Genomic DNA, 27,717 nt, shown 5'->3' on the forward strand with positions numbered 1-27,717 from the left:
CACTTAGAAAATTCCTGTTTGTCAGTTTCATCAAATGCCCTAAAATTAAGCCTTAAACTACAAGGAATCAATAATCTTTTGTGCGGTCGAAAACAAAGATAAATATTCCAGCAGCAGCTGGTGCTTTTGATAAACATGTACCATAGACAGCTGGCCATTTCTTTCACCTCTGCTACTTTTATTGTGCTCTTTCTTGGTATAATGTAGCATAAAGCTATTGTCTTAAATTACGTTGGAAAATATCTCTTTCACTTGCTAAACGAACAGGAGGCAACTTTTGTGTGTTAATTAATTTTTAATGATTACAAACAACCTGGGCAAGAAGAGCAGCCAGTTTGGACAAGGTCTGTGAAAAGCAGGTGGAGAATTTTGCATTCATTAAATTTTGGATCTTGTTTTTGTTATTCGTCATTGAAAATTTCAGTTTTTGTTTAACAGCAGAGTGACAGACCAAAGAAAAGTGGCAAGTGTCCAAACTTTAAGCACAAAGACAAGAGTCCATAATATATGATACGTACAAGAAATGCAATCCATAGCTATATAAGATAAGTTGTCGGACTTTGTGACGATGTGAAATGATAAAAGAGCTTTCGGTGATAGGAAAACCAGCAACAAAAGTGATATATGTGTAGACGAAACTTGAGTTTATTAAATAATAATAAAAAAAAGATTCTGAAAAACATCTGGTCGACAGGTGTCGCTGTTATGACAGTTTCGATGCATCCACTATATAGCCCTGACCTTGCACCATCGAACTACCATTTGTTTCGGTCAATACAGAACTCCCTTAATGGAGTAAATGGCTTCAAGAGAAATCTGTGAAAATTACCTGTCGCAGTTTTTCGCCGAGAAACCACAAAAGTTTTACACGGATGAAATAATCCAATCTAGCGGACAAATTACAAAAAGTGGTCGACCAAAATGGTATATATTTGGTTCATCATAAATATAAAAAAAAAAAATAAGTTGAAGTTTGATTAGAAATAAGTAAAGACGTTTTCGACTACTCTAAATTAAATTTCGATTATAATTAAAATGCAAACAATCCTTATAACGACTTAAATGAAAGCTGTGTCTGTGAACCTAATGTTTTTAAAAACTTACTACTTTTTTATTTTGCCCCTCACACCTGCCACTCATAATTCTATAGCAGTGCGCTATATTTAACTCACCTTGACTTTGGTCTTCTTCCGACTGCGATGTGGCATCGTGACATCCGTTAGTTTCAGCAATTTTGGTCTGATTGGGCGTTTGCCACTCTTTCCGCTGCGGTCAAAGGTCAAATCCAAATAGGTTTCTGACGTCATTTTCCTTCGTATATGATTTCGTAATTATAGCAATGCTAAATGAAAGTTATTTACATCAGTGACTCTCATGCTGTCAAGCCGTTGTGACATTGTGCTAAAAATAAAGAATCACGGTGACGAATATTTGTTAAAAATATTTATAAAAATTTGGACTATTACTTAACAACAATGTACTTATTATAATTTTTGGAAGTATGTAAATATATTATTGCTAGATGTTTCATCAAATTAGAGAAGCTGCGTGTCGTCATCCGTGGAGAAGGTTTAGATTAAATGAATTGCCATATGTCAAATATGATATTGTTATCGTAGAGTTTGACATTTAACATTTGAGTATAAAGGGATATTTCAAAATCGATATTACTTTAGATTTGGGTATGTTAAAGCATTTTTTATTGCAAGTGACCGTATTTAAGGGGTTATACTATTTCTCGAAACAGTGTTTTCTGAGTATAGGTAGGCGTAGAAAACTACTTCGAAACGACTTGACTGATCGGCTTGAATTTTTGACACCGCCATTATAGATATTGCATAGAGATTTTGATAGAAGGAATGGAATTGTAATTTTGATAATAATTTCGATTTTTTAAGTCACAAAAACCGCGTTTTTTGAAGCAGCCATCAAAATTTTGACTAGTCCTTCTATCATAACATGTATTCATTTAATGTAAAACATGCACGTCTTTCTTGGCAAGGGCGTTGATATTGCAAATAGCCGACATCGATATATTACCGTGTGACGGCCGTTTTGAAGGGTTTTTTCGGAATTTTCTATAGTGACATGAAAAAACAAAAAGCTTCCAAGTTTTTAGTATATATTAACTAAGCCTTTAGCTGTAATTATGATTTTTTAAGTAAAAATATTTTGTTAATTGCGAGATTTAGCGCTTCAATGGCGGCCATGAAGAGCAAAGGGAAAAAAGCGGCGTCTATGATTCCAGCAGACTGGCTAACCTAAAATCAAAAAAACAAATTGCATGTTCATCTGTAGGTATAGCCGGATATTAGGTCTTTTACAAGTCTTTACAATTTTTTTTTTAATGTTTTTAAACGTTAAAACCGAATAAGGTCATGAGTTTTTGCAACTCATTTTTTATGATAAAAAAACAAGTTAAGTATTTTTCAAACATCCTAGTTTGGGCGATAGCCACATGTGTGATAAATCTATTAATAAAATTTCAAAGCGATCGAGAGAACCATTTTTGGGAAATCGTAAACGGCAGTTGTAAAAATATAGTTTCGAGAAAAAGACTTTTGAAAAAGCGGTCTAAAGAGCTTACTTTCTCACTGAAAATATAAAAAATTTGATGACAAGAACGCCTTTTTTCTATATAACAAACTTTTTAACTCTACCTGATTCTTTACACTTTTTCGGATCACTTTACAGTACTCTAATCAAACAAAGAAGTTATGAGAATAAAACTTTGCACAAATAGTGCCTTTAAGTCACTTTATCTTAGGCTTAAAAATTGTCGAAATTAGGCTGTAACTTTTCAAGCACCCAGTTACCAAATATTTGAACCCCAGTGTATATTGCTACTTTTTTATCGAGTATATTGGCCAATCTATGAGGTGTAGGTTAGAATTTAGGGAGAATTTGTTGTGATAATAGTATGCCTTTGTGCCACAATTAAGTAAAAGAAGATGAATACTGTCCTCAGCCTCTATATACCTAATATAAATATTTTCGAATCTCCGGTTTACTGTATACCGTATCTATCTCGGCCAATATGTTAGAAATTTGAATTAAATTCAGAATATAAAGCAGCGTATCTTCTTGCCTAAAATGAGTGAAAGCTGGACAATATTTACTTCCTCTAGTCCCCATATACTAAATATATGCAATTTCAAAAATCTGCTTGACTTTATACCTTACATATTGGTCAATCTTATAAATTTCATTTCGAAATTTTTTTAGTGTGTATATTTTTAGTAATGATAAGTTGTACTACTAAAACTAGAAAAATCGGCTCAACGTACCGATATATACCTTCCACATATTAGAAATTTGATAAAAATTATAAAAGAATATCAAACTTCCGAGTGGCTTTAAATCATATTGACCGATACATGTCAATATATATGCTATATCTTAGCATAATTAAGGAAAAGTATGATATTGAAAATATAGTACTATAGTTTAATGCTGAAAATATGCGATAATGAACCAAGAATTACTCCAGCTCCCACCCACGATATAAAATGGTTAGTCCACAATGAAATTGTGATTTCCAATCCTTTGGTTGATATTTTCCTCATATACGCCTTACACCAGGTGCACCGGCATGAATTGAGCGTTAAGGCACAAATGTGTTGGTAGGGAACATTTATTGTGAACGAGTCTTAATTTTTTTTCTCGTTGGCATGACATCTGTCGGACATATTCAATAACCTTACAGTCGTTGAACAAACAATATCATATTTTTTCATAGTGTTGAAAATGTCAAATTTTGTACCGCAATGATTTGCGGAAAGCATTAATTTTTCGTTTCCATTTGAAGAAAAGTGCAGCAGAGTCGCATCGAATACTTGTCCAGGCATACGGTGATCATGCGCTCTCAGAAGCAACCTGCAAAAAATGGTTTCAATGGTACAGAAAAAAATGATTTTGATGTGAGAAGTGAAGTACGTAGAAGACCACGAAAAAAGCTTGAAGACGCCGAACTGCAAGCAATATTGACTGAAGATGATACTTTGAGTCAAAAGCAGATGGCAGCCATGTTAAATGTTGCACAACAAACAATTTCAGACCGTTTGAAAGCTGTGAGGCAGACCCAAAAGTGTGAAAAATAAGTGGCACATAAACTGAATGAAAGACAAATGGCAAACAGCAAAAAAGATTTCAAAATTTTGCTTCAAAGAAACGAAAGAAAATCAGTTTAGCATTGAATTGTCACTGGTGATGAAAACTGCATTTACTTTAAGAATAATAAACGGAGATAATCATGACTTAAACCGGGACAAATAGCAACATAGACTGGAAAAACAGATGGAGATCAGAGATTCGGTTAGCAGGCAATGCTTTGTGTTTGATGGGATCAGAAGCGTGTGGAGTAGGTCATAAGCTTATAAAATCTGGTGAAACTGTTATTACTAATCGCTACAGACAACAAATGATTTATTTAAATCATGGGACCCAAATACGACCATTTCTTAGAATATTAACCCACCTTCTCATCATTCTAACGCCTATATCTTGACACAAAAAGATCATTCAACAAAAAAAAAGAAAAAACATTAATCCTATAAATGAATGTCACAAAAATCTGTGATTTCGTAGAATTGAAAAGTAAGAACCAAATTGTTTATAACCTCATCCACTATCCTGTTCATTTTACTAGTGTACAGGTGAACATGAATGTAGAAAACAGGAGGCACACATGTGCGAAATTTCAATAATGTCAACGTTCGCTGTCAATAAAGAAGAGTAGAAGAAGAAGAGAGGAAAAAATGCAATTGAAATGGCGTAAAACGTTGGACTGACAGAACAGCTGCAACAGCAAGAAATATTGACATGTCAATAAAGCGCTTACAGAAGCTTAACAGCCATACACAAAAGGAAATAAACACATAAACACATATATACAAACATGCATACATACATACATGCATACATGCATACATAGATACATCCATACATAGATACATCCATACATAGATACATATATACACATACAAAAGCATACAAATTCGAATGCAAATGAATGAAAGACAAAAGGTAACGAGCAAAATATTGAGAAGGTAACACATACATATACACGTCACATATAAACATATACATATATGCACACACATACAATACAGGCAGACCTGCATACACACATAAACAACTACATATATACACACATACATACATACAAATATGCGCAATTGATTGACTTAGAGGCATATATTGAGGCAATTTACTCGCACGTTTGGTGAAAAGCGCGGTCACAGCTTGTCACATCGATTGCGCGCGGGGGGCGATGGCAGCATTCTTTTCCAGCTGCATGCCGCCAGCAGGCAATTCAAGGCACTTACACGCTCGCAGGCACAATTGTCAATAAGTCGCTGTTCAGAAATGGTGAATGCAGGCATATCAAGTATTGAATGAATGCGAGAGAAGTGGGCAAAGAGAAGAGAGAAAGTATTTAGAAAAGGATTTAGGTGTACTCAAGGTAGAGACATCGCTGGCTTAGAAGTAATACAGCAGTGAATTTGACAAGTTTTTCAGTTGTTGACAAGCGTTGATAATAAATAAATACGAAGGTTAAAAAATGAGGAAAATCAAAATTGGAGTACAAATAAGAATTAAATACACATTTCTTTATATTTCTGCATCAAAATTTTTATTTTTATTTCAGCGAGATATATATTTACCCCAGTAGAGAGACGCTATACAAGTACAGACCTTGAGCTCGCTGACAGTGTGCTCAAAGCTAGTCAAGAATGCATGATTTCACTGCCCGTAGCATCAAGCTTTATGTGTAGTTTGTCTGATCAGAACGAAATCGTTGGAAACTGTAAAGGTGATGAATTTACAAGAAAGAGCACCCATATCCAAATTTGATCAAAATGGGAACGAGCACGTGAGTCCCTCTCATCGTGCATTCTGATGTTGGATCTATGGACTTCGTGCGAGTTCAGCATTTGTGGGGCTGAGAAAACTTGACACAGAGTGGAAGCAAGTTCCCCAACTGGACACTATCTTTTAGGAACTCACGCGGTGAGGCTTAAAGATTTGGCGGACCCAACTTGTCAAAGTTGAAGTAAACTAAATGAGGTCGAAATATCAAGAATTTTGCCATAAACTGTCCAGCTTTTGCCAGACTAAGACTGAGTCATCTCGGCTTGTGGCAGGATCTAGGCGCTTTCTATGGGTTTTTCGATCCAACTTAGGGGTTGTTGGAAGATACTATCTATCAAACTCTCTTTCAGACTTCTTGGCTATTATTTTTAGAATTTTTCAACCCGAGGTTACAGCGATTAAGATAGCGATAGATTTACTGCTTCGGGTTGCAGGCTATTTAAGTGAAGTAACTATTTACTCTGTTAGCATGGCGGCGATACTAGTCTTGAGCTCACTAACCTTGTATTCATAGCTAGAGAGAAACCAACTTAGATCCGCTATCAGTGAAATTAAAAGCGGTCTGTGCTCCACTCTACTCGTGGTTTCTAATATTGGATAGCTGGAGAGAAGCTTGATCAGCGCTGGGCTACAATAGTTTTATGCGCTGTCGCAAGATTCTCTGGCCCAAGATCGATCATTAGAGATCCAGTGAGCTCTTTGTCCTCAGTAAGGCTTGCCTCTTCTCAGTTTTGGAAGTTCTAAAAGGTCATTGCATAACCGGCATCCATGCTGAAAGACTTGGAAGCTAGCACTTTCAAATGTCCCTCCGAGCCGGTGGAAATTGCAATTGAATTGGTTCGCAGAAGATCGATCATAAGAGACCCAATAAGCTCTTTGCCATCAATAAGACTTGCCTCTCCCATTTTGAGTTCTAACAAGCCATTGTCCCATCGGCTTCCATATTATACGGTTGAGAATCACCGGATGGCAGCTGCAGAAGCTGTATGGACGAAGAGAAGGTGGAAACATCTCAGCATTTCCTTCTTGATTGTTCCGAGATTGCGAGATCAAGGCTGAAAAACCTAGAAGCTCACACTTCCAGATATCCCATTGAGCTTCTAGGAATAGAAATTGAATTTTTAAGAACATTTGTGCTGGTCACAAAGCGCTTTGGCGACTTATAAGCTCAAAAACTGGAGTTCTACTTTTATAGCTTCAAAAAGGACTACATATAGTAGTTCAAGTGTGTTCCTTGGATCAACCATCGAACTTAACCAAACCTAAACTAGAAACTCTGAGCATCACAATGAACAGGCGCCTCTGGCTGGCCCGGGGGCCTATTCTGTAACTCGATTCGAAAAACAATTTACTCGAATTCGGATTTTTTATATTCTGTAACTCGATTTTCGGATTTTCAAGCCATTTTTTCTGGCACAGGGTGGTACAACTTTCACATAATGATAAAGTAGATCCGAATTTCGAATAGAATACATTTTCGAATCGAGTTACAGAATAGGCCCCCAGGTGTGTTTAGCTGCGACCTCACGAGCCTCTTTAGCTAACGTAAACCAACCCTAACAAAGCGCTCATTACAATCAGTACATAGGAGTAGTTATTCATCAAATTGAACTGCCGATGTTCTTAGAAATCTAAGTGGGATCCTAACCTACGTTAAGCTAATCTAACACTATTTCTATCTTGATTAGTTTTGAACCGTTTGTAATCGGCTTTCAGCACTAGAGGGCTTCAATGAGGAATAAAAATAACACCCTTAGTAAATGATCTTTCCAATATGAGAACTTTTTTACAGTATTCAGACGGATTTAACTCTGCTTGCTTAACAGAGAACGGACCCTAATTTACTTGTATATATTCCAATATATACTTTGATGAGACCAAAAATATTATAAAGAACCGAACAACATCCAAGTGTGCGGTGAATTTATTTCTGTTGGTAACCAAACTCATATTCGACCAGCCATTAGAGTGGGAGTCTTCCGCTTCCAACATAAACGAAAATTAAACATTCTACCCGTATAAATTAGATTTGCTGCATTTGTTCACTGCTAATTATCTTAGTAAAATGTATTTAGTTGAAAATATTTAATAAAACAAACTTTTAATTGCAAATATTTGCAATGGAAACCAATATTTGTAATAAGCTTACAATAAAAGCAACAAAATACTTAAACCAATTTGGGCAATCAATTGCGTGGAAAGTAGCCAAACTAACTGTTATAGGCCGTAATTTATACCGCGTCACCTGGACTTAATGCCACTACAAACATACGCCAACATATTGTGTGCTCATTAATTTGCAAATTTTAATCCTCTTTTCGATGTGAGTAATGGATGCCATGGAGCACTGCGTTGGCCGGCGAGCGAAAAGCAATGTTACCACATTGTTATGCAACAATTAATAGATACATGGATTTAATTTAGTGTACATAAGGGACAGAAAAATAATGTAAACGAATATATGTAATTATATACCAGGAACGCTTATTAAGTTAGCTCTTAAAAACTGAACATTTTGCCTATTGAGAACACTGCTTACGTACTGTATGAAGAAGTTAACGGTTGTAGGCGATCTATTTGTGAGGAGAGGTCCTAATTGAAGAAAAGATCTAAGTATGCGATCTACACTAAATCAATCAAAGATCTAAATTTTCTTTCGATTATTTATAAAATTGAAAAGTGTCTCGCCAAATATATACGGATCATGCGAAAAATAAGAACTATTACAAATATTTTTTGAACTGAATTTGATTTATAATTCAATATTTTTAGTATGAACCATACACAGTCATATTTCTAAACATCTTTCGCTCATGAAAGTATTTTTTATAAACACTAATCAGCCGTTTGTTCAGCGATTAGGCCCCTTTCTGACTCAATGGGTATGCAAACAAGTAAAATTTCGCTTTTGGGACGAAGAGCAACTGAAGAGCTGCCATTTCATTCAGAAAAAACAACGATTTGGTGTGGTTTGTGTCCATAGTACTTCAAAAAATAATGCCGCTGAGAACGTCAATAGCCATAATCCCGACTATTTAATGACTAAAATTGAAACTCGTGATCTCAGCGATATTTGGTTTCAACAAGACGGCGCCACTTCCCACAAATCGCATCAATCCATGGATTTATTGAGAGAACACTTTGGTGATCAGATAATTTTGCGTTTTGGGCCGGTCAATTGGCCACAAAAATCGTGTTATATCACACGGTTATTGTTTTCTGTGGGTATATGTAAAGTCTTCTATCTTCGATTCAGGCCTTGGAGCAAAACATCACGCATGTCATTCGCCAGTTACCAATCGAAATGCTCGAACGCGTCATCGCAAATTGGACCAAACGGATGGATCATCTGAGACGTAGCCGCGGCCAACATTTGAAAGCGATAATCTTCAGAAAATAAATGGCAAAGAATTCTCTATTAGATTTGGAGTTTATGTGTTTTTTCTTAAAAAAAGTAAGAAATCTCGAAATAGGTAACCATTTATGAAATCTGTCTCGTTGAGTCATATTAGTCCGTACTTTATTGCAAACTGAGACGCCCCAGGTTTGCTTGCAAGCAGAAAAAAATACTGCCTTGCAAACTGAAGGAATTAATTGTCGAAACTTTTTTTCAAACTGGACCAATGTTACCCTCATGTCAATGGCATATGATGATAAACCTTCTTTGACCGACCAGTTGGAAATCAACATTTGGCAAAGTATTGAGAAACTAAAGCCGACAGAGGTGGAACGAAATTATACAAAAATTATTATGACAGTGAAATTTTTAAGGCAGAAGTTCTAGGTCTAAATATGCCTATATCGTATCTATAAAAACCCATTAAAAATGTTTTGCCAGAGAGAACTTTACACAGCTGAATAACTCACAGAACAATGCACCTTCCTGAAATAGAATGGACTGCTAAAGCTTTCCTCAACGTCAGAGCTCACAGTCGGATATGGGGGGAGAAATCCGAACTTGATCATCGAGAAGTTAAAGCAGCATCACAAAACCACAATTTAATGAGTCCGCGGTTTTGATTTTGCTTAGAAAACACTGCTGTCAACGCCACTTTGTTCTACAATGAATACAACGGAGGTAAAAGATTTCTACGCTTGAATATTAAATTAAAATTAAGTTGAGAGAACTTTGATTTCAGTGAGTAATTCTACACTTAACTCGGAGCGTAGTCGTTTTCTTGAGTGCCAAGTTCGGTAAGGGTGCTGTGAACCCGGTGGTGTCAATTTACAACTCTGGAATCAATAGTTGATGTCGTTAGATTTTTTTTTTGGTAAGAGCTATATTTCATGGAAATTCTACTTACTATTTAGACGTTCAAAATAATACTTAGTAGGGCTTTCTTGAGATAAATAGGTTTTAAAAACTATATAATTAAGATTTGGTTATTCGAACTTGAATAGAATCGTTAATATTCTTCGAATAAAGCATATAAAAATATAAATATTTTCATTTACACTCAAGATCAAATTTGACCCGGACTGTTACAAATAAATTGTGCGCGCAAGCCAAATCGATAAATAGAGATTGGTATAATCTCTTTTAGGTTCCAGTTTGTCTGGTGTTTTTATCAATAAAAACAAGAAGAAACGTTAACTTCGGTTGCACCGAAGCTAAATACCCTTCACAGGTGCATTTCTGTTTGTAACTATGTCTTCAGTTTGTATGGAAGCTATATGCTTTAGTTAACCGATCTAAACAATTTCTTCGGAGATTACATTGTTGCCTTAGAAAATAACATATAGCAAATTTCGAGAATATATCTTGTCTAAAGTGAAAGTTTCCCATACAAGCATTTGATTCCGATCGTTCAGTTTGCAAAATTTCAAAACGATATCTTAAAAACTGAGGGACTAGTTCGTATATATACAGACAGACGGACACGGCTAAATCGACTCAGCTCGACATACTGATCATTTATGTATATACATTATGGGGTCTCCGACGATTCCTTCTGGGTGTTACAAACTTCGTGACAAACTTAATATACCCTGTTCCGGGTATAAAAATCAAACAACGAGTCCTGTGAGTCGTCCAGCCACCTATGTTAATGACGATTACATCGAAAAAGTTAAAGAAACAGTGTTGGAAAATCGTTGAGTTGGATTCAGAGAGATTGTAAAGGACCTCAACATCATTAAACCATTTATTTTAAAGTTTAAGTTAATGTTTTGGTTAATATTTTGGGTAGGAAGCGGGTAAATGTTAGACTCGTACCAAAATACCTGAATGTGCCGTAATATTCAAGCATTATTGTGAGCAGTCCGGGTCAAATCTGATCTTGAAGGCATTTATAATTATTTCTTAAATAAATTATTATATTGATCACCCTGTTTTTGTATTACAGCAGAAAAATTCGTTTGTTTAACAATACAGATAGGTACATATTTAGCACTAACCTTGTTTACACTTTCATACATACATAACTACATGCATATGTATATATATTAATTTACCGTAATACATATAATGAACGAGAATGGAATGAATAATCGATTATAATTGAGATTCATGGCCACAAAATGTAGAAAGCAGATAATGAATGATAATTATAAGTGCAATACAAATACCTGAGCATTCAATTACTGTTACGGCGGCGAGATTTTTGTTGTAATTAGAAATGTTGCAGCGTGCGGTTACATAAACACACACATACGCACAGGTAAAAGTATGCAAATCTGTACTTGTCTTAACTTTGTGCTTAACTAATGTCTCATTATTATTATTATTTTTGGTTAATTACTTGTAAGAGGTATTGCAGAGCATATAATTAATAATAATATTGTCGATACATATCAATTAACCGTTATCTTCAACTAAATCATGCAATAAGCTGACCTACGTTTAGAATAGCATAAGATTAGTAGTGTGCATAATGGGACAAGAGAGTGGCAGAGCGAGAGGGAGAAAACAGGGTGGTATTAATTAAACGGAAAGATGATTTCCAAGACGCAGGGTTGTAATTAGCGCCAATCAGTGACCAATTAAGCGTTGATAACCCAAGATGGCTACAAATTATGTATTAGAAGCTCTTTAAGAACAGTACACTGAGGCTAAAGTTTTGAGTTGCAAAGGAGAAGGTTATGCATTTTCAGTTTTTAAATGTAAATTAAGTGGTCATAGACTAAGGAGTACAACTGGGAGCTGGGGAAAATAGTAGACTTTTAGAATTCTGAATTTATTCTAATTAATTAAAACAAAAAATTCGACGAATGGGTTTTCTCGCGAAATTTAAAAATAAAAGTCTTACTACTTTTTGCCTACACACTGAAAATTGTTTTTTTATCAAATACTCTGCTTTACAATTTTGACTAAAGTTGAGTTTTATGTGGAAATTTTATTACTTCAAGTAAGTAAAACCATAGAGTTTTTAAAAGAAATCCATTATTTTTGCATTAAAAATAATATTTTAACATTGGGAATAGATAGTAGTCCCTTGATGTCCAGGTCCAGACTATCAAGTGGAGGCATAAGAACTTGCCAGCCAAGCTCCCGAAGCTTCTTTAGAATCACTAGCGATGTGTGTGCGCTGCCATTATTCTGAAGCAATACAATTCCTGCCCTATTATTCAAAGCGGGCCACTTTTGGGTGATTGTTACCTTCAAACGTTCCAATTTTTGACAGTACAAGTTCGAGATAAGAGTTTGTCGAAAGGGCAACAGCTCATAGTAGATGATTTCAAACATTCATAAAATTTTTACTTGAGCGTTGATCCTAGCTTTGCATGACGTTGTCGTAAGTGGCTCAGTTTTCAATTTAGGCTTGGTAGTTGGGGATTATGTTAGTTTCTTGGTTCTGCCCATCAACACAAAACACACTTTATACAATCGACCATTGGCTCACAGGAAAAGAGAACACTGATTAATTCGCCAAACATTCGCCTGTCATCAAACAAATAGTCGTCGTACACGTGACTAGGCTCCTACGTCACTTTTGACAGTCATAACTTCAAAGTCGTAGATAATTTCGTCTATTTTGGAACCAGCATTAACACCCACAACAATTTCAACCTAGAAATCCAAGGCAGAATAACTTTTGCCAACAGGTGCTACTTCGGACTAAGTAGGCAATTGAAAAGTAAAGTCCTCGCTCGAAGAACGAAGACCAAACTCTACAAGTCACTCATTATTCCCGTCCTACTATATGGTGCGGAGGCACCAAGACAACATCTGATGTGTAGGCGTTACGAGTTATCTTTTAAACCAAAGAGTCGATTCCATGTAAAAATCCAAATGAAGATTCTATAGAGCTGGCCTGATGTATTAAGCTATTTTAACTTTTAACGCTTACTTGAAAAGGTTCTCAGTTGAAAACCACAGCACTTACGCAGGAAATTAATCTCTGGTTTTTGAATCGATCCGGAGTTGTCGATTGTCTTAGCTATACGACTGGTTTGAAAGCCTCTTGATGAACTTGGTAAAACTAGACAATGATAACAAGATCCTTAAGAAGAACTCTACCTCAACCGAATATCTGCGGTGAATTAAAACTCAAAAAAGATGATGGAATACCTCCAAAACACAACAGAGAATTTGAAAGTTTCGGCAGTTCATAGAGCAATGGCTATGGGAGATGGCTTCGGCAGCTGATAACAAATATTAGACCCCATCTTGAAAAGATCAGCTTTTGATTAAAGCAGATATGGGGAAGATTCTTACAGTTAACGTATGGTGGTATGATATCTGATCCCTGGTATATTAAGTACACCACGAAGTTTACAAAGCTCAGTGAGTAACGTCGGATGTCTCTCTCGGTCTGTTTGTATACACGAAAACTACTAGTCTCTCACTTTTTGAGATATCAAAATTTTAACTTCCTATCTTTTCCCCAAAAAGCTGTTTTTTGTTGCATCCTCCGATCGGACAAATATAGCATATAGCTGCCATACAAACTGATTTCTTTGTATAGACATTTTTTACTTTGAAGACTTCAAATAACGTCAATATTTTAGTAGATTTCTTGCCATAAACTGAGTGAGGATCACTCAACTTCAACTACTTGCCAACTAGTCATAATCTAGTTAAAAACGGTGTGGTTTCGCTAACTCAGGGATACTTTGTTTTACCACATAAAAACTACAGCAACCCAAACATAAATTTAATAGCTTAAAGCTTTAGAACAATTAATTAAAAAGAATGCTCCACAGTGGCCGACAAGCGCCGGCATGCCGCTGTGTAAAGTCTCTAAAACTGCGAAGCACCGGAATTAGACACGACCACGCTTATTATATAATTGCAGCTGTGCGACCAACGAAAACTTTCCAACTACAACTATACCAAAAGGGACTCGACGGACGGACGGACCGCCCTGGCACCCACTTGCCGCGCTTGCTTGCAATAAAAGTCAACTGCAAATTGCCACAATAAAGATGCGCCTAATAAAAGACGACGGCAAAAGTTGGCCAGCATTAAGACTCGAAGAGTCATGTTGCAAATGTTGCAGGGCTGACTCAAGTAGCGAAAGCACAAAAGGATGCGCAAGAGAAAGTGCAGAAAAGTGAATGCAGAATGCGGCAGGATGTTGAAGGATGCACAGCATTTAACGCTTGGACTATGTATGAGTCAGCGTGATGTGTGTATGGCTGTAGTGTAACGGGTGTAGGTGTTTGTGTGCGTGAGAGTGTGTGTGCCTGTGTCAGCAAATGAATGCGCCACAACGCTTACTGACCCACTTTCTGCACCGGAAGTGGTGAAAGCAAATGAAAAATAATGACTGATAAACACGTGCACGCGAAAGCAGAGAAGAAAACACAACAACAAACAACAGCGATGGTAAGAAAGAACTTAAAAGAAAGGGGGTGAGCACAAACAAAAGCACATGTATTAAATAAAGGCTAAAAGGACGTAAGACCAGCAGCAGCTGCTCTGTGGCATTGGGGGGGACATGGTCGACGACAAATGAGTACGGCGGCTGATGGGGACAGACGGTAATGGTCGGTAATAGCGGACGCCGCAGGAACAAATGGCAAATGCTTAAGCATGCTAGGGAAATAATAACAAAACCGTAGCCGGAGGGCACTTAACGTAAGCACACGTACGTACGTGTATGTGTATATATAATTACTAAGCCACACACACACATACATAAGCAGTTTCATAATATAAAACTCGTAATTAAAGATTCACAGCACGTCTGTCACACGCAGAGTGTTGGCAGCGTTTTTGCTGTTTTTATACCCTGAGCAGGGTATACTAAGTTTGCGAAGAATTCAGCGACCCTATAAAAAATATAGATATAACTGATCAGCATGACGAGCAGAGACGATTTAGCCATGTCCATATGTCTGTCCGTCTGAATATACGGGAAATATCGATCTGAGATTTTGCATACGTCCCTTTCTCACCACAAAGTCGCTGATTTGTTGGAACCGTCGATATCGGACCACAACAACCTGTAGCTGCCATACAAACCGAACGATCGGAATAAAATTATTGTATGGAAAACTTTTTTATTTGTCGAGATATCTTTACGATATTTGGCACGGACTACTTTCTAAGCCAACGCCATAACATCCGAAGAAATTATTTAGATCGTATAGAAGTATAGAAAATTTTTTTATTTGGCGAGATATCTTCTCGAACTTTAACAGGGATTATTCTCCAAGGTAACGGTATAATCTCCGAAGAAATAGTTCAGTTCGGACCACTATAACTTACAGCTGTCATACAATCCGAACGATTGGAATAAAGTTCTTGTATGGCAAACTTTTTTATTTGACAAGCTATCTTCACAAACTTTGGTATGGATTAATGCCCAAAGCAACGGTACAATCTCTGAAGAAATTGTTTAGATCGGAGCACTATAGCATATAACTGCCATACAAACTGAGCAAACAAAATCAAGCTCTTGTATGGAAAACTTTTTTATTCGACGAAATATCTTCACGAAATTTGGCGTAAAGTATTGTATCGAATAACGGTACATTCTCCGAAGAAATTGTTCAGATCGGAGCACTATAGCATATAGCTGTCATACAAACTGATCTATAAAAATCACATTCTTGAAGAAATTTTTACATCTCTGAAGGGTATAATAGCTTGTACGCAACCGAAATTAACGTGTTTTTCTTTCAACACTTGCTGTTGTTGTTGTTTGCCTGACTTCCGCGTATAAGCTTGCGTTGCCTTCTCCACTTTCGCAAGACTTTCTTTACGACTAGTAATATTTCTTGCTTCAGCACGTTTATAGTCTTTAATGTCATTTTGTTTGCCATTGTCGTTATTGTTGTCATTATTGTTGTTGTTGCTGTTGTGTACGCTCACGTGCAAAGTGTTCAACGGAAACTACAGCAAAAGTGTTAACCATAGTTGCTTAGCGAGCGAGATATAAGGATAACGGCGATAATGTCTATAATGACAACATCGTCATATTTATCTACTCAAAAGCGCAAAGTAAAAGAATAAACAAAAGATAGAAACAACAAAACAACAAAACAACAGCAAAACAACACAAGCTGAAGAACTTCAAGTAGATAGATGGTAAAACTTAGACGGCCATGAATGAAATATAGATAGCGAAAAGGTTATATAAAGACTCATTTGAATGCGGAAGCTGACAAGCGGCGGAACTTTTCATATTGTTCGTAGTTTCTCGGCTAAGGCTTGGTCGCCGCAAGAGTGTGAAACACAAAAGATTTGCGTAACGACTTAATAAAGCAATGGCGTGTGACGTACGGACAACTTGTGTTGTCCTTCGAGATTTACAAAGAGACACTGCTATCACCATAAAATTTATATAATATATGGGGATACCGAAACATCCTTGGAAAATCACTTAATGAACAGCATACTGTATTCTAAAAGGTCAGTTAGCTGATTGGTTTAGACGCTTCATAATGGACGATTTTGTTATTAACAATCGTCCGCGTGAAGGAAGGCCAAGAATCTTCAAAACTGTGAAATGGAAACGTTGCTGGATGAGGATCCGTGTCAAACGCAATGCTTCGGCTTTGGAAGTCACCCACCAAACCATTTCAAAGCGACTACGTGCGCTGGGAATGTTTCAGAAACACAGAGCTTGGGTTCCTTATGACCCCAATACCAAGAGGCACAAAAAGGTGGTTCTGCTGTTGGCAAACACGCTAAAACCTACCTGGCAACACTTAAATAGGAAGTCCTACCCCAGCCGCAGATTCACCAAATATTGCTCACTCCGATTATTATTTATTCTGTTGGATGACACACAGTCTAGTCCAAAAGCAGTTCCACTCACAAGACAACATCGCAATATGGCATGATTCATGAATAGCATCACAGGGTGAACAGTTTTAACGTAATGGTATTCGAGCTTTGCCGGAGAAATGAAAAAGTGTTTTGGCTAGCTATGGGTAATACTTGGATTAAACGAAAACGTAGTTGAGCACCTAATATTTGAGAATATTCTCCAAAAATTTTGAAGATGAGTCGAGAAATAATTTCGGGAATAAAAGCGTGACAAAAAAATAACCGGAAATCATAAGTAAAGCGCAAGAAATCATCAATGTTTATTTTGTCGCCTTCAATGTAATCCCTATCAGATGTAATACAACAGGGTTTGTAATAAAGCTGAAGCGATTTAAAAAAAAAAAATTATCGAACCAATCGTTACAATTCTTTAAAATGTTCAAAATAGGCTCCTTCTGCGTCGATGCAGCGCTGCCAGCGCGATTTCCAAGCAATGATGGCGTCACGGAAGGCATTCTCCGAAATAGCACTGAGAGTCGAGGTGCATGCTGCTTGGATCCCCTTTGTCGTCTCAGAATGCTTTCCTGCCACATCTGGGCTGTATAGCGACTGCGGAAGCATTGGGATGCCGGGCTGTTCACAAGAAAAGCAGGTTGTCATGGTACAACTTCGCGCACACCTTGCGCATGTTCAAGTGCTGCGTCACAATGTCATGAACCACAGATTTTGATAAATTTAATATTTGGGCAATTAAAGGAATATTTAGTCGACGGTATGAGTTGAAAACTTTGCGCACACGAGTCACATTATCGGTGTTTGTCGAAGTCGCAGTTCTCCCAGCACGGTCTTCATCCGCGACCTTTTCCCGGCCCTCCAAAAAGGCCTGGTGCCCCCAAAACACACCACTTCTGGGTAAGACCTGCTTGCTCATATCAAAAGTCTCTGTCACAGATTTACCGATTTTTACACAGAATTTAGTCGCGTACCTCGGCTCTAAAGAACGCTGCATTTTCGCCCTGCACCATTCACAGCAACACGTCGCACGAAAAGTTTGTCCTGACTCTTCAAGTGCTTCAAAACAGCATAAAATATCTGTACTTCAAACAAAGCAGCAATTAATATTTAATATATTTCCAGTGAACGAAACCATTGCGTATGAGTAACTATTTAGTTTTGCTTACAAAAACTTAAGTTATTTAATATACTATCTCTTTAAGTTAATGCGAGCTTTAATGTAAAAAAAATTTTTGCCTTCATTTATATTACTTGTATTGCTTGCTTCATCACGCATCTTTATTTTTTCTCTCACAATCGAGGTCAAAATGTTAATGACAGTGGGCGAACACGACGACCAAAGACTGTAAACTAAGGTCAAAGGAAATGAAAAAACACAAACAAAAAATCAAACAAAAACAAAATAATATGCTAAAGGAAACAGTTAAGAGTAAGATTTGTGACATCACTGTGCGCTCAATTTACATAATGTGATAATATTATATTTATTAGTATGTATTATGACACTTCCAATGCATATTAAGGTCTAATTTCAACTAACACTAAGTAAATTGGTTGTTTAGTAACTTATTTTTTTTTGTGAATTCTACAATCAAACGCTTAGGATGATGTAGTAAATTTGTGGATAAATCTACATATTTGTTGAGTTGTGTATATAGATTATGACTAATTTATCGGTTAGGGTAAGGTATATTTGAATGAGAATACATGTAGATAATTGAATATAGAAGGCTACTGGTATAAGTTAGAATAATCAGTTGATCAGTTATGCACTATGTTCAAACTGGTCAACTAACTGACTCAGTGATTGATATATGTGATATGTTCCAAAGTAAACGGGACTTTTAAAAAAATAGAACAAATGGTTTTTTCTGCAAATTCAATTTATTTTGTTCAAAATAGTCTCCTTCTGCTTCAATACAGCTTTTTTCCAAAAGCATGTCGAACGAGTGTTTTAGCTCGTTGGACGGTACGGCCGCCAGTATGCCGATGCAAGCCTTTTGAATGGCCTCTACGTCTGCATAACGCTTTCCTTTCACGGTGCCATATCAGGTGAATACGGGGAGTGGTTAATGGTTAAAATGTGATTTTTGGTCAAATAATCGGTCACGAGGTATCGATCGATTAGTTGGATTCTGAGCAATTTTTGGTCGTCAGTGAACTTGTGCGGAAACAATCCGTGCACACACATTTCGTAAGCCCAAATGTTCGGTCAAAATGCGATAAATCGATGTTTTGGAGATGTTCAATTCTATTTCATGAATTTCGATGATGATTTCTGCTGATTTTTGATGAATTCACGCACAGTTTCGATGGAATTTCCGGTGATGACGGATTTTGATTGACCCACAACGTCATTTGTGTTCTCACGACCACTTTGAAAACTTTGAAACCACTCGTGCAATAGGATAGGGATAGGCAATCATCGCCAAAAACTTGTTTCATCAATTGAAACGTTTCGGTGGCATATGTAACCAATTCTTTATCAAAATTTAATGTTGACTCTTTGTTCGAAGATCATTTTCGCACCGATAATACGAACATACTGACACTTAAAATGCAATAACTTCACTTCCAATCGATGAAGTGTCATGAACTCACTGTCTCACTGGACAATCAATAAAGAAAGCAGATTCTCACGCACCAGTCGACATATAGATGGCGCCACCAGAGGGCGCTAGATTCAAAAAGTCCTGTTTACTTTGGAACGCACCTTGTATATAGTATATAAGTTGTGGTAGTATTGACTCGACTTTTCCAATACCGCATATGTATGCACTATTAACATGCCACATACTAAAAACTAATCATACAGAGTAAAGTCAGCCGAATGTTCCAAAATTCTGATATTAGTTATATGGAGGCTAAAAGAAGTATTGGTCCAATTCAACTCATTTTGACACACAGACATACCATTGTCAGAGAAGTAATATTCCTGAATTTCAATTATATATCTCAGACATTGACCGATATTTTCGAACAAAAGTCAACTAAAGGTACAAGGATCCACATATTCGGTACCTAGGGGCTTAAACAGTTTTTGTTGGATTTGCACAGTTTTTGATCATAAGGTGCATAAAAACATTATTCGTGCAAAGTTTTATCCCGTTATATTATTTGCTTCTTGATTTGTGTGCTGGAAACTGAACGTATCAAGTGGAATTTAAAGTTGTGCTAAATGGAAAATAGGCGTGGTAATTGTCCGACATGACATAGGAATATGAAAATAATGCCACGTATGAAATCTTATCGAAATCGGTCGGTCAGGTCCCGAGATATGGGATTTACGAAAAAGTGGGCGGTACCACACCCATCGCCAAATTTTTACCCGGACCCATATAAAGCCTTTTCATGCCATTCCGGCGGCAATTGGTTCATTTAGTTACTGATTTATTGCGCATTTAGTAGTTTTAAACAGTACCGTTATATGGGAAGGATACGGGGTTTTCATCCGACCTCATCCATTTTCACACAATTCTCGTTTTATTTGTGCTGGGCGAATTTCGTTGTGGTAGCTTTAGCGGCTTAAGAGATATATACATTAAACTTAATAGAGGGCGGACAACGCTCACTTTTTCAAAATAAATTTGCCCATAGGTGTCCTTTGCTGCGACAATCCTCTGTGCCAAATTACGATTTTATAACTTAATTCAGTGCTTAGTTATGGCATGTTATAGGCTTTCGGTTAATGGCGATTTGTGGGCGTGGAAGTGATCCGATTACGCCCATCTACGAAGTCACTTTTTTACTAAGAAACTCGTGTACCAAGTTTCATCAAGATTTTTCAATTTTTATTCAAGTTACAGCTTGCACGGACGGACGAACGGACAGACAGTCACCCGGATTTCAACTTTTCTCGTCATCCTGATCGTTTATATATACATACATAACCCTATATCTATCTCGTTTAGTTTTAGGTGATACGTACAACCGACAGCTGAACAATACTATAATGCTCTATAGAAACTGGTTTCCAGAGTAAAAAAGGGCGTTTTGACATACGAGCGCTATTTGTATTATCTACAGTTACTTTGAGCATTCATCTCCACCATAAAAAAAACTATATCACCAACATTTTTGCGCGAGAATTTTTTTACAACTCTCGACGTGGACAAACCAGCAAAAGTACATCGATGAATATAATTCAATTTTTGCGATGAATTTCCATCAAGGACCAGTGTTTATCGATCGTATGGTGAATTCAATCGAGATTGTAGATCAAGCCAAGACGAATTCCGTGAAGGTCACCCAGAAACCATTGATGTTCTGCACAAACTGATATTGCAAGAACGTCGTGTCACCTATGGTGATATTGTGACAACTACAGACATTAGTGTGACCAGCTTCAAAAACGCATGAACGTTTGACTGCAAAAAAAGGTCAGTTGTGCACGTTGGATCCCACACAATTTAGCAATCACTTAAAAACAGGCTCGTGGCCATTTGTAGAGATAAATGTTAGCTGTCTATGACATCGTGACAGATAACGAATCGTGGATCTCCAAGTATGAGCCCGAAAGTGGGCAGCAGTCGGCTTGATGAGTGCTTCCAGATGAGCCGAATCCAAACAAAAGTCATTTACGAAGCCAAATAAGGGTTCAAATAGTTGATTACTTGGTCTGAGAAAGTGGATATGTCAGTGCCAAACTACTAGATCAACGCAGAGCAGTAAATTCTGAGTAGTATTTGTTGGTATTTGTTTGCCAATTGTTTTTCCAGAAATCAGAACCACCAACCACCGAAGAACACTCTTCACCACGACAATCAAAACTCCCACACATCGACTGAAACAACTGCATTTTTGAGCACTCAAAATATCGATTCGATGGTATGGTATAGTCTTGACTTGACATCGAATAACTTTTTTTATTCTCGCACCAAAAAAATATACAAAATCAACGTTTTTCGATTGGCAATCTCAAAAGCCTTCTTCACACAAACAAATTAGACATCCAAGTGCTTAGATGTCGAACCACACTGCAATACCTGTTAGGATAAAAAGTGCTAAAGATAGAAGAATTTGTCAAGACAAGAAAAAGTGGACATTAAGTGAGACACACAAAGGTTCAAAATGGAAAACATTTCATGAGGCTTCCGCACACACACTCACACACTTTTTATAGGCAAAACTACTGATGAGCTTCCACATCTTTCGCAGGCAGGTTTTTGTTACTTTCTTTTCGCAATTTGGGGCCTCACTTAAGTGTCGCTTAGGGGGCAGTTTATTGTAGCGCTGCATTGTTAAATGGCTTCGTCATCAAAGCGGCGGTGCTGGCAGCAGCAGCGGCTCAGTCAGCAGTTAATAGAGCGCGTAGCACTTTTGCCAGCAATTTATTGTGCCGTTTTGTTGTTGTGTTCTTTTATTCTCTTTTTTTTTTGGGAGTTTTTCTTCTCTTTTTTTATTTTTCATATTCCCACTATGCGCGTCGCCACCGAATCTCCCTTCGCCGCATCTTTCTTCGTCTCACTCGTTTCTGTTGCAAGAAGAACGCGATCCGGAGGCAACACGAAAATCGCTTGACAACGACAAATTGTTGTTGGTGGTGCGAAAACTGGGTTAGCATGCTGTCAGCATAAGTATAAAGGCTGCAACAACTACAACAACAACAAGAGTGCAACACCTCCGCTCAACACACAAAGTAACAAAGAGGAAGCAGCATCCAGCACAACAACAATATGAAGGGTAAATAAATACACAACAACAACAGCGGAAACAACAACGTTTAAGAACGTCATAAGACAAGCTGTAAAAGTGTTGTACGTGCTAAAGCATCAATGATGCATTGTAGACACGAAATTGACAAGGCGTCCTCTGTGAGCCGGAGCCTCGTCTGCTGCCGACATGAGCCTTGAAGCTGACGCATGGAAACACTGTGCGCCGCGCCAGACAACTGGAGAGTACACACTAGCAATTGGCCCGCTCTGCAGACAACATATGCAACACCAGAGAACGAGTGGGCCGTGTTGAAAACTGCCCATAAAATATATGTTCGGAGGCGTTGGTTGCTATTTGATTTATTTTTTTTTCTTGCTTTCATCTTTCGCGGAGTTTTCCATTTTCACATGTTTTAATAAATTAACGGGAGAGGAATCGTTACAAAATAAGTAATATTTAACGGAAAGGGTTGAAGAAGCGAAGAAGAAAGAACATTTAGCCTCGAAAACTTGAATACAGTAGATAATTGTTAATGGCGCCGACTTTCAATCGGGGATCTTATGTTGAGGAAGTGCGAGTATGTAGATGACCGTTCTGAATAATTTCTTCGAAACTTGTGTTGGTGCCTTCGTTAATAGTGTATGATAAATTTCATGAAGATATCTTGTCAAATAAGACAGTTTTCCATATAAGAACTTGATTTGGATTGTTGGGTTTGTATGAGAGTCATATACTAAAGTGGTCCAATATTTGCGATTCCGACAAATGAGCTGCTTTTTAAAGAGAAAAAGACGGATGCGAAATTTCAGAACGATATCTTAAAAACTCCGGCACTAGCAACATATGTATATTTAGACATTTATTTACTCGTCACGCTGATACCTCATATATGGATATTATAAGGTTTCCGACGTTGCGAGTTTTAGACGTGGAGTTGTATCAAAATGCATGTGCTTTAATGAATGTGTTTCGCTCGCTTCGCCCAACTTATGATCAACATAATCGGCCTACTAAACTTACAATTAGCACCACCATCACTCATATTGAAACCCAGCATTCATTATTGGATAATATTCGACCGAATAGACCACGTCCAGCACGCAGTAAAGAAAATAATGCAGCCCTAACCATAGAGAGTCGATTCGGCACCGTTTGTAGAAACTCGGATTGACGTATGCAACGACTTGACGCATTTTACAACGAGTTCTTAAATTAAAAACGTACAAAATACAGCTTCTGCAAGAACTGAAGTCCTTCGACCATTCCAAGCATTTCTCTGAGCATTTCTTGAAAAGTTTGTACAGCGATGAGGCCCATTTCTAGCTCAATGGATAAATAACAAGCTAAATTGCCATATTTGAGGCGAAGTGCAACCTGAAGAGATTCAAGAGCTGCCATTTGTTCCAGAAAAACAATGGTTTGGTTTGGTTTGGCCTCAACGGACTATCTGAGGTGAAGCCGCGGCCAACATTTGAAAGAAATAATCTTAAAAAAAAAAAAAATTCCAAAGACTCTTGTTTTGAATGATAATAAGCACTTCCCATTAGTTTTGAAGTTTTCTTTAAAAAAGTAGGGAATCTGAAAATGGATTACCCTTTATTTATAGTCTTCGAAAGGTCTGCAGTATTACCTTGGGAGTGTTAAATATCTCGTGGGAAACTTAATATACGCTGTACAGGTTGTAACAATCAGAAAGAAATAAGAGATAATGGAAGAATAGAAGAGGAATCCCATTACGGAACATCTTACTGAGAATTCCATGATCTATAAGGACCTGCAGACGGAGCACAGTCAAACACAAACGTAAATCACTTGAGTCAAGGAAAACACTAAGAAACTGCTTTAATCAATAAAAGTGAGGTTTAGAAGCTGTTAAAGAGAGTTTTTTCGATTAAAAAATCTTTGGTCTTGGTATAGTGCATTCCAAAAGGCCTTTACAGTTCTGAAAACTTTTCATTATATCAGTAAAATTGTCCGATAATCCAACACGCTTACCGCATGCCACAGAGCGATATCGCCCAAATGTACTCCCATCTGCAGAACCTAATGTTATGAGACACAGATATATTTTAGGTTATGACATTTGACTCGATTTTGTATTCATAGCTAACAGGAAGTAACTCATTCCAATCGAAAAAACATAACTTCACAGAAGCTTTGGACAGTTATGAACTTCAGAGATAGTGAATGGATAGCAGGCCAATTATACGAGGACAATTAGACTTTCCAGCAAGGCAATGTTTCAATCCATAGTGCAACTCGTTCCAATTGACCTGTTATTATTGTCGGCCTCTACATACAATGTCTGTCGCAAAAGAAACAGAACTTTTTAAATATAAGTATTTCTGGTGGCGCCACCTATTGGTGGGTATATGAAATAAAAAGTTTGATCTCTTGTGGACATTTCGTAAAATTTTTAAGACAATTGGATAACTACTATCGATGTTATCGATCAAAAAGTGACAGCAGCTTTTGGTCATCGGCCGTAAAATGCAAAGAGCAAATATTAAATTTTGTTTTAAACTTGGGAAAACGTTTACTGAAACATTTCAAATGATGAAAAAAGTGTATGGTGATCAGTGCCTAACCCATAGTAATGTGCATGAGTGGTTTAAGCGATTCCAAGAAGGTCGTGAGGACCTCTGTGACGATCAGAAGTCGGTCGTCTTCAGAAGTCAAAAATAAAGACAATGCTGATTTGTTTTTACGATTCCGTGGGTATTTTACACAGAGAGTTCGTCCCACCTGGCCAAACGATTAATGCTGTGTTTTACCTTGGTGTTATGAAGCGGCTTTTGTCACGCATTCGTCGTGCTCGACCACAATACCGTGAGGCAGGGTCCTAGCGCCTGTTGCACGATAGTGCGCCGTGTCATCGGTCGACGCTTGTCACTGATTTTTTGACAAAAAACTACATATTAACCATTAATCACTCATCCTACTCACCTGATCTGGCACCCTGTGATATTTACCTATTTGGAAAACTTTACTTGCTCATGAAAGGACACTGGTTTCAGGACATTTCAGCTATCCAAAGGCGACGACCGATATTCTCAAGAGCATTCCGAAAAATGACCTTAAACATTCATTTGAAATGCTAATTGACCGGGTTAAACGCTGTATCGAAGCACAAGGAAACTACTTTGAATAAAAAAATATACCTTTTGAAAAATATTAATTTTTTGTTGTTTTTTTAACAGTCCTGTTTCTTTTGCGACAGACCTTGTATTAGCACTTCAAAGCCGGAAGAATTTACGCTACATATGCATATACATTTGTATGTAGTTCCTTGGGTAATTACTCTAAAATTTGAAAGCTTCCACATTTAAAGCAAAAATTATTTCCTTAAGCTAACAAAAACACTGCTTAATCATCATCACCTGTATTTAATTAAACCATTCAAGGCCCTTTTCTACAACAACTGCTATTTGCCCTCACCCAAAAGTGAAGCGGTTGAGTCTAATGGTATTCAAAGGTCGAGAGTTCTTGAAGCGATAAGCGCACTAAGGTTGAATAAATGAGCTGGGGTGAATTGAAAGGCAGTTTATCTAGCTTTAGCTCTAATACAACAGTGAAGTAGTTGTGCTTGTTGTTGTTGTTTTTGTATAAGAAATAATTTAAACGCCAGAAATTCACAAAATTCCTTAACCAGTTTCATTTACCTTTCTCACTTCGAATGTCTGTACAAATTATTTTTCCTTTCATTTTGATGGCGGCGCTGTGATTGCAGGCGCTATGACCTTTTGACCTGATTACGGTATTTACATATGTTTTTAATCAAATTTAAATTAACTTGTCTAATTTCCATGCCAACTTTTGATTTGATGCGCCTTTTTTATCGTTCATCAAAATGAAATGGAAAATGAAGTCTTTTGATGTTGTCATATGTATGAGTGTGTGCGTGTGTGTGTGGATGTGTATGTAGACGCAGCTTTAATCTCATTCGGTTTTCATTTTTGCGCAACTTTCGTTGACATTGACTTTTGCCACATGAGCGCAATTAAAGCCAGTGACTAATACACATATACACACATACAAACACATGCATATGTTTGCCTTTACATATGTACATATGTGTGTGTGTTTGTGTTTGCTTGCGTCAACATGAATTCATTAAAATTGTGTGCACAAAAATAGACAAACTCAAATTTGTCGGATTTTCAGTGCGATGACAATGTTATTGCTATTTTTGTGGTTGTTGTTGCCTGCCGCAATAAAAATGTAAATGCTGCTTCATTTGCATTGTAAATATGTGTGTGTAGACACATACAAAACCATACAAACCAATCCGGTGATGACAAGACTGCACAAAAACAATGCCAACAACAACAACAAACACCAACCATATGAGAGCAAATCGATGTGCGCCTGCAAAATTGTCTTTGGGCTTTTGGGCAAAATAATTGCTGTGCATGTGTGTGTATAACTGCGGGCATACTATATTCAGATACTTTTAAACATGCACACATACATACAGACAGCTACATGTGTGCCTGTGTATGGTTACATAACAATTCCATTCATTATTGGACACAATTGAAATTCAATTTTATGTCTGGTAGCCGGAAGTGCTTTTCAACAACACAGACGCATCCAGCAATGTCCGTATACTATATACATACATACATACATATAAGATGCGGGTCAGTGTGTGTGTATTAGAAGACAAAAAAATTACTGATTTACTGTTTTATCTAGTTTATGAATGAAATTGCTTGCTGGAGGCTGCTGACACAGCTTCATATTCTTACAGAACCCGAATTTGGTAGTTTCTATTTTTGTGCCCAAAGCTGTAAATAAATTTGCAAAACTTCTGATCTTGGTAAATTGTAGTTCCGCTAGCAGTACTATGTTTTAAGTACACACTAACGAAATTACCGTTAGATTGAACCCCGCATCCTGCTGAACGATAGTGAAAGCACAACACCAGGAGATATTGAACGCGGTTCCCGACTCGCTCAGGATGGCACAGATGCTCCATTGCCGGAACATGAAGAAGATCGAAAAGCAAT

At 37.3% G+C, this 27,717-nt stretch overlaps 1 protein-coding gene across 1 annotated transcript in view; it reads right to left on the minus strand.

Moving 5' to 3' along the window:
• Positions 1-27,717, minus strand: part of LOC120777068 — a 72,561-nt gene that overhangs the window by 15,240 nt on the left and 29,604 nt on the right. Inside the window, exon 3 of the mRNA XM_040108194.1 lies at positions 1,173-1,401. Within this exon, the coding sequence (XP_039964128.1) occupies positions 1,173-1,307 (135 nt within the window). The 5' untranslated portion in view covers positions 1,308-1,401. The remainder of the gene's footprint in view (positions 1-1,172; positions 1,402-27,717) is intronic.

This window comes from Bactrocera tryoni, chromosome 5, assembly GCF_016617805.1.
Source record: "Bactrocera tryoni isolate S06 chromosome 5, CSIRO_BtryS06_freeze2, whole genome shotgun sequence".
Classification (NCBI taxonomy): Eukaryota; Metazoa; Arthropoda; class Insecta; order Diptera; family Tephritidae; genus Bactrocera; species Bactrocera tryoni.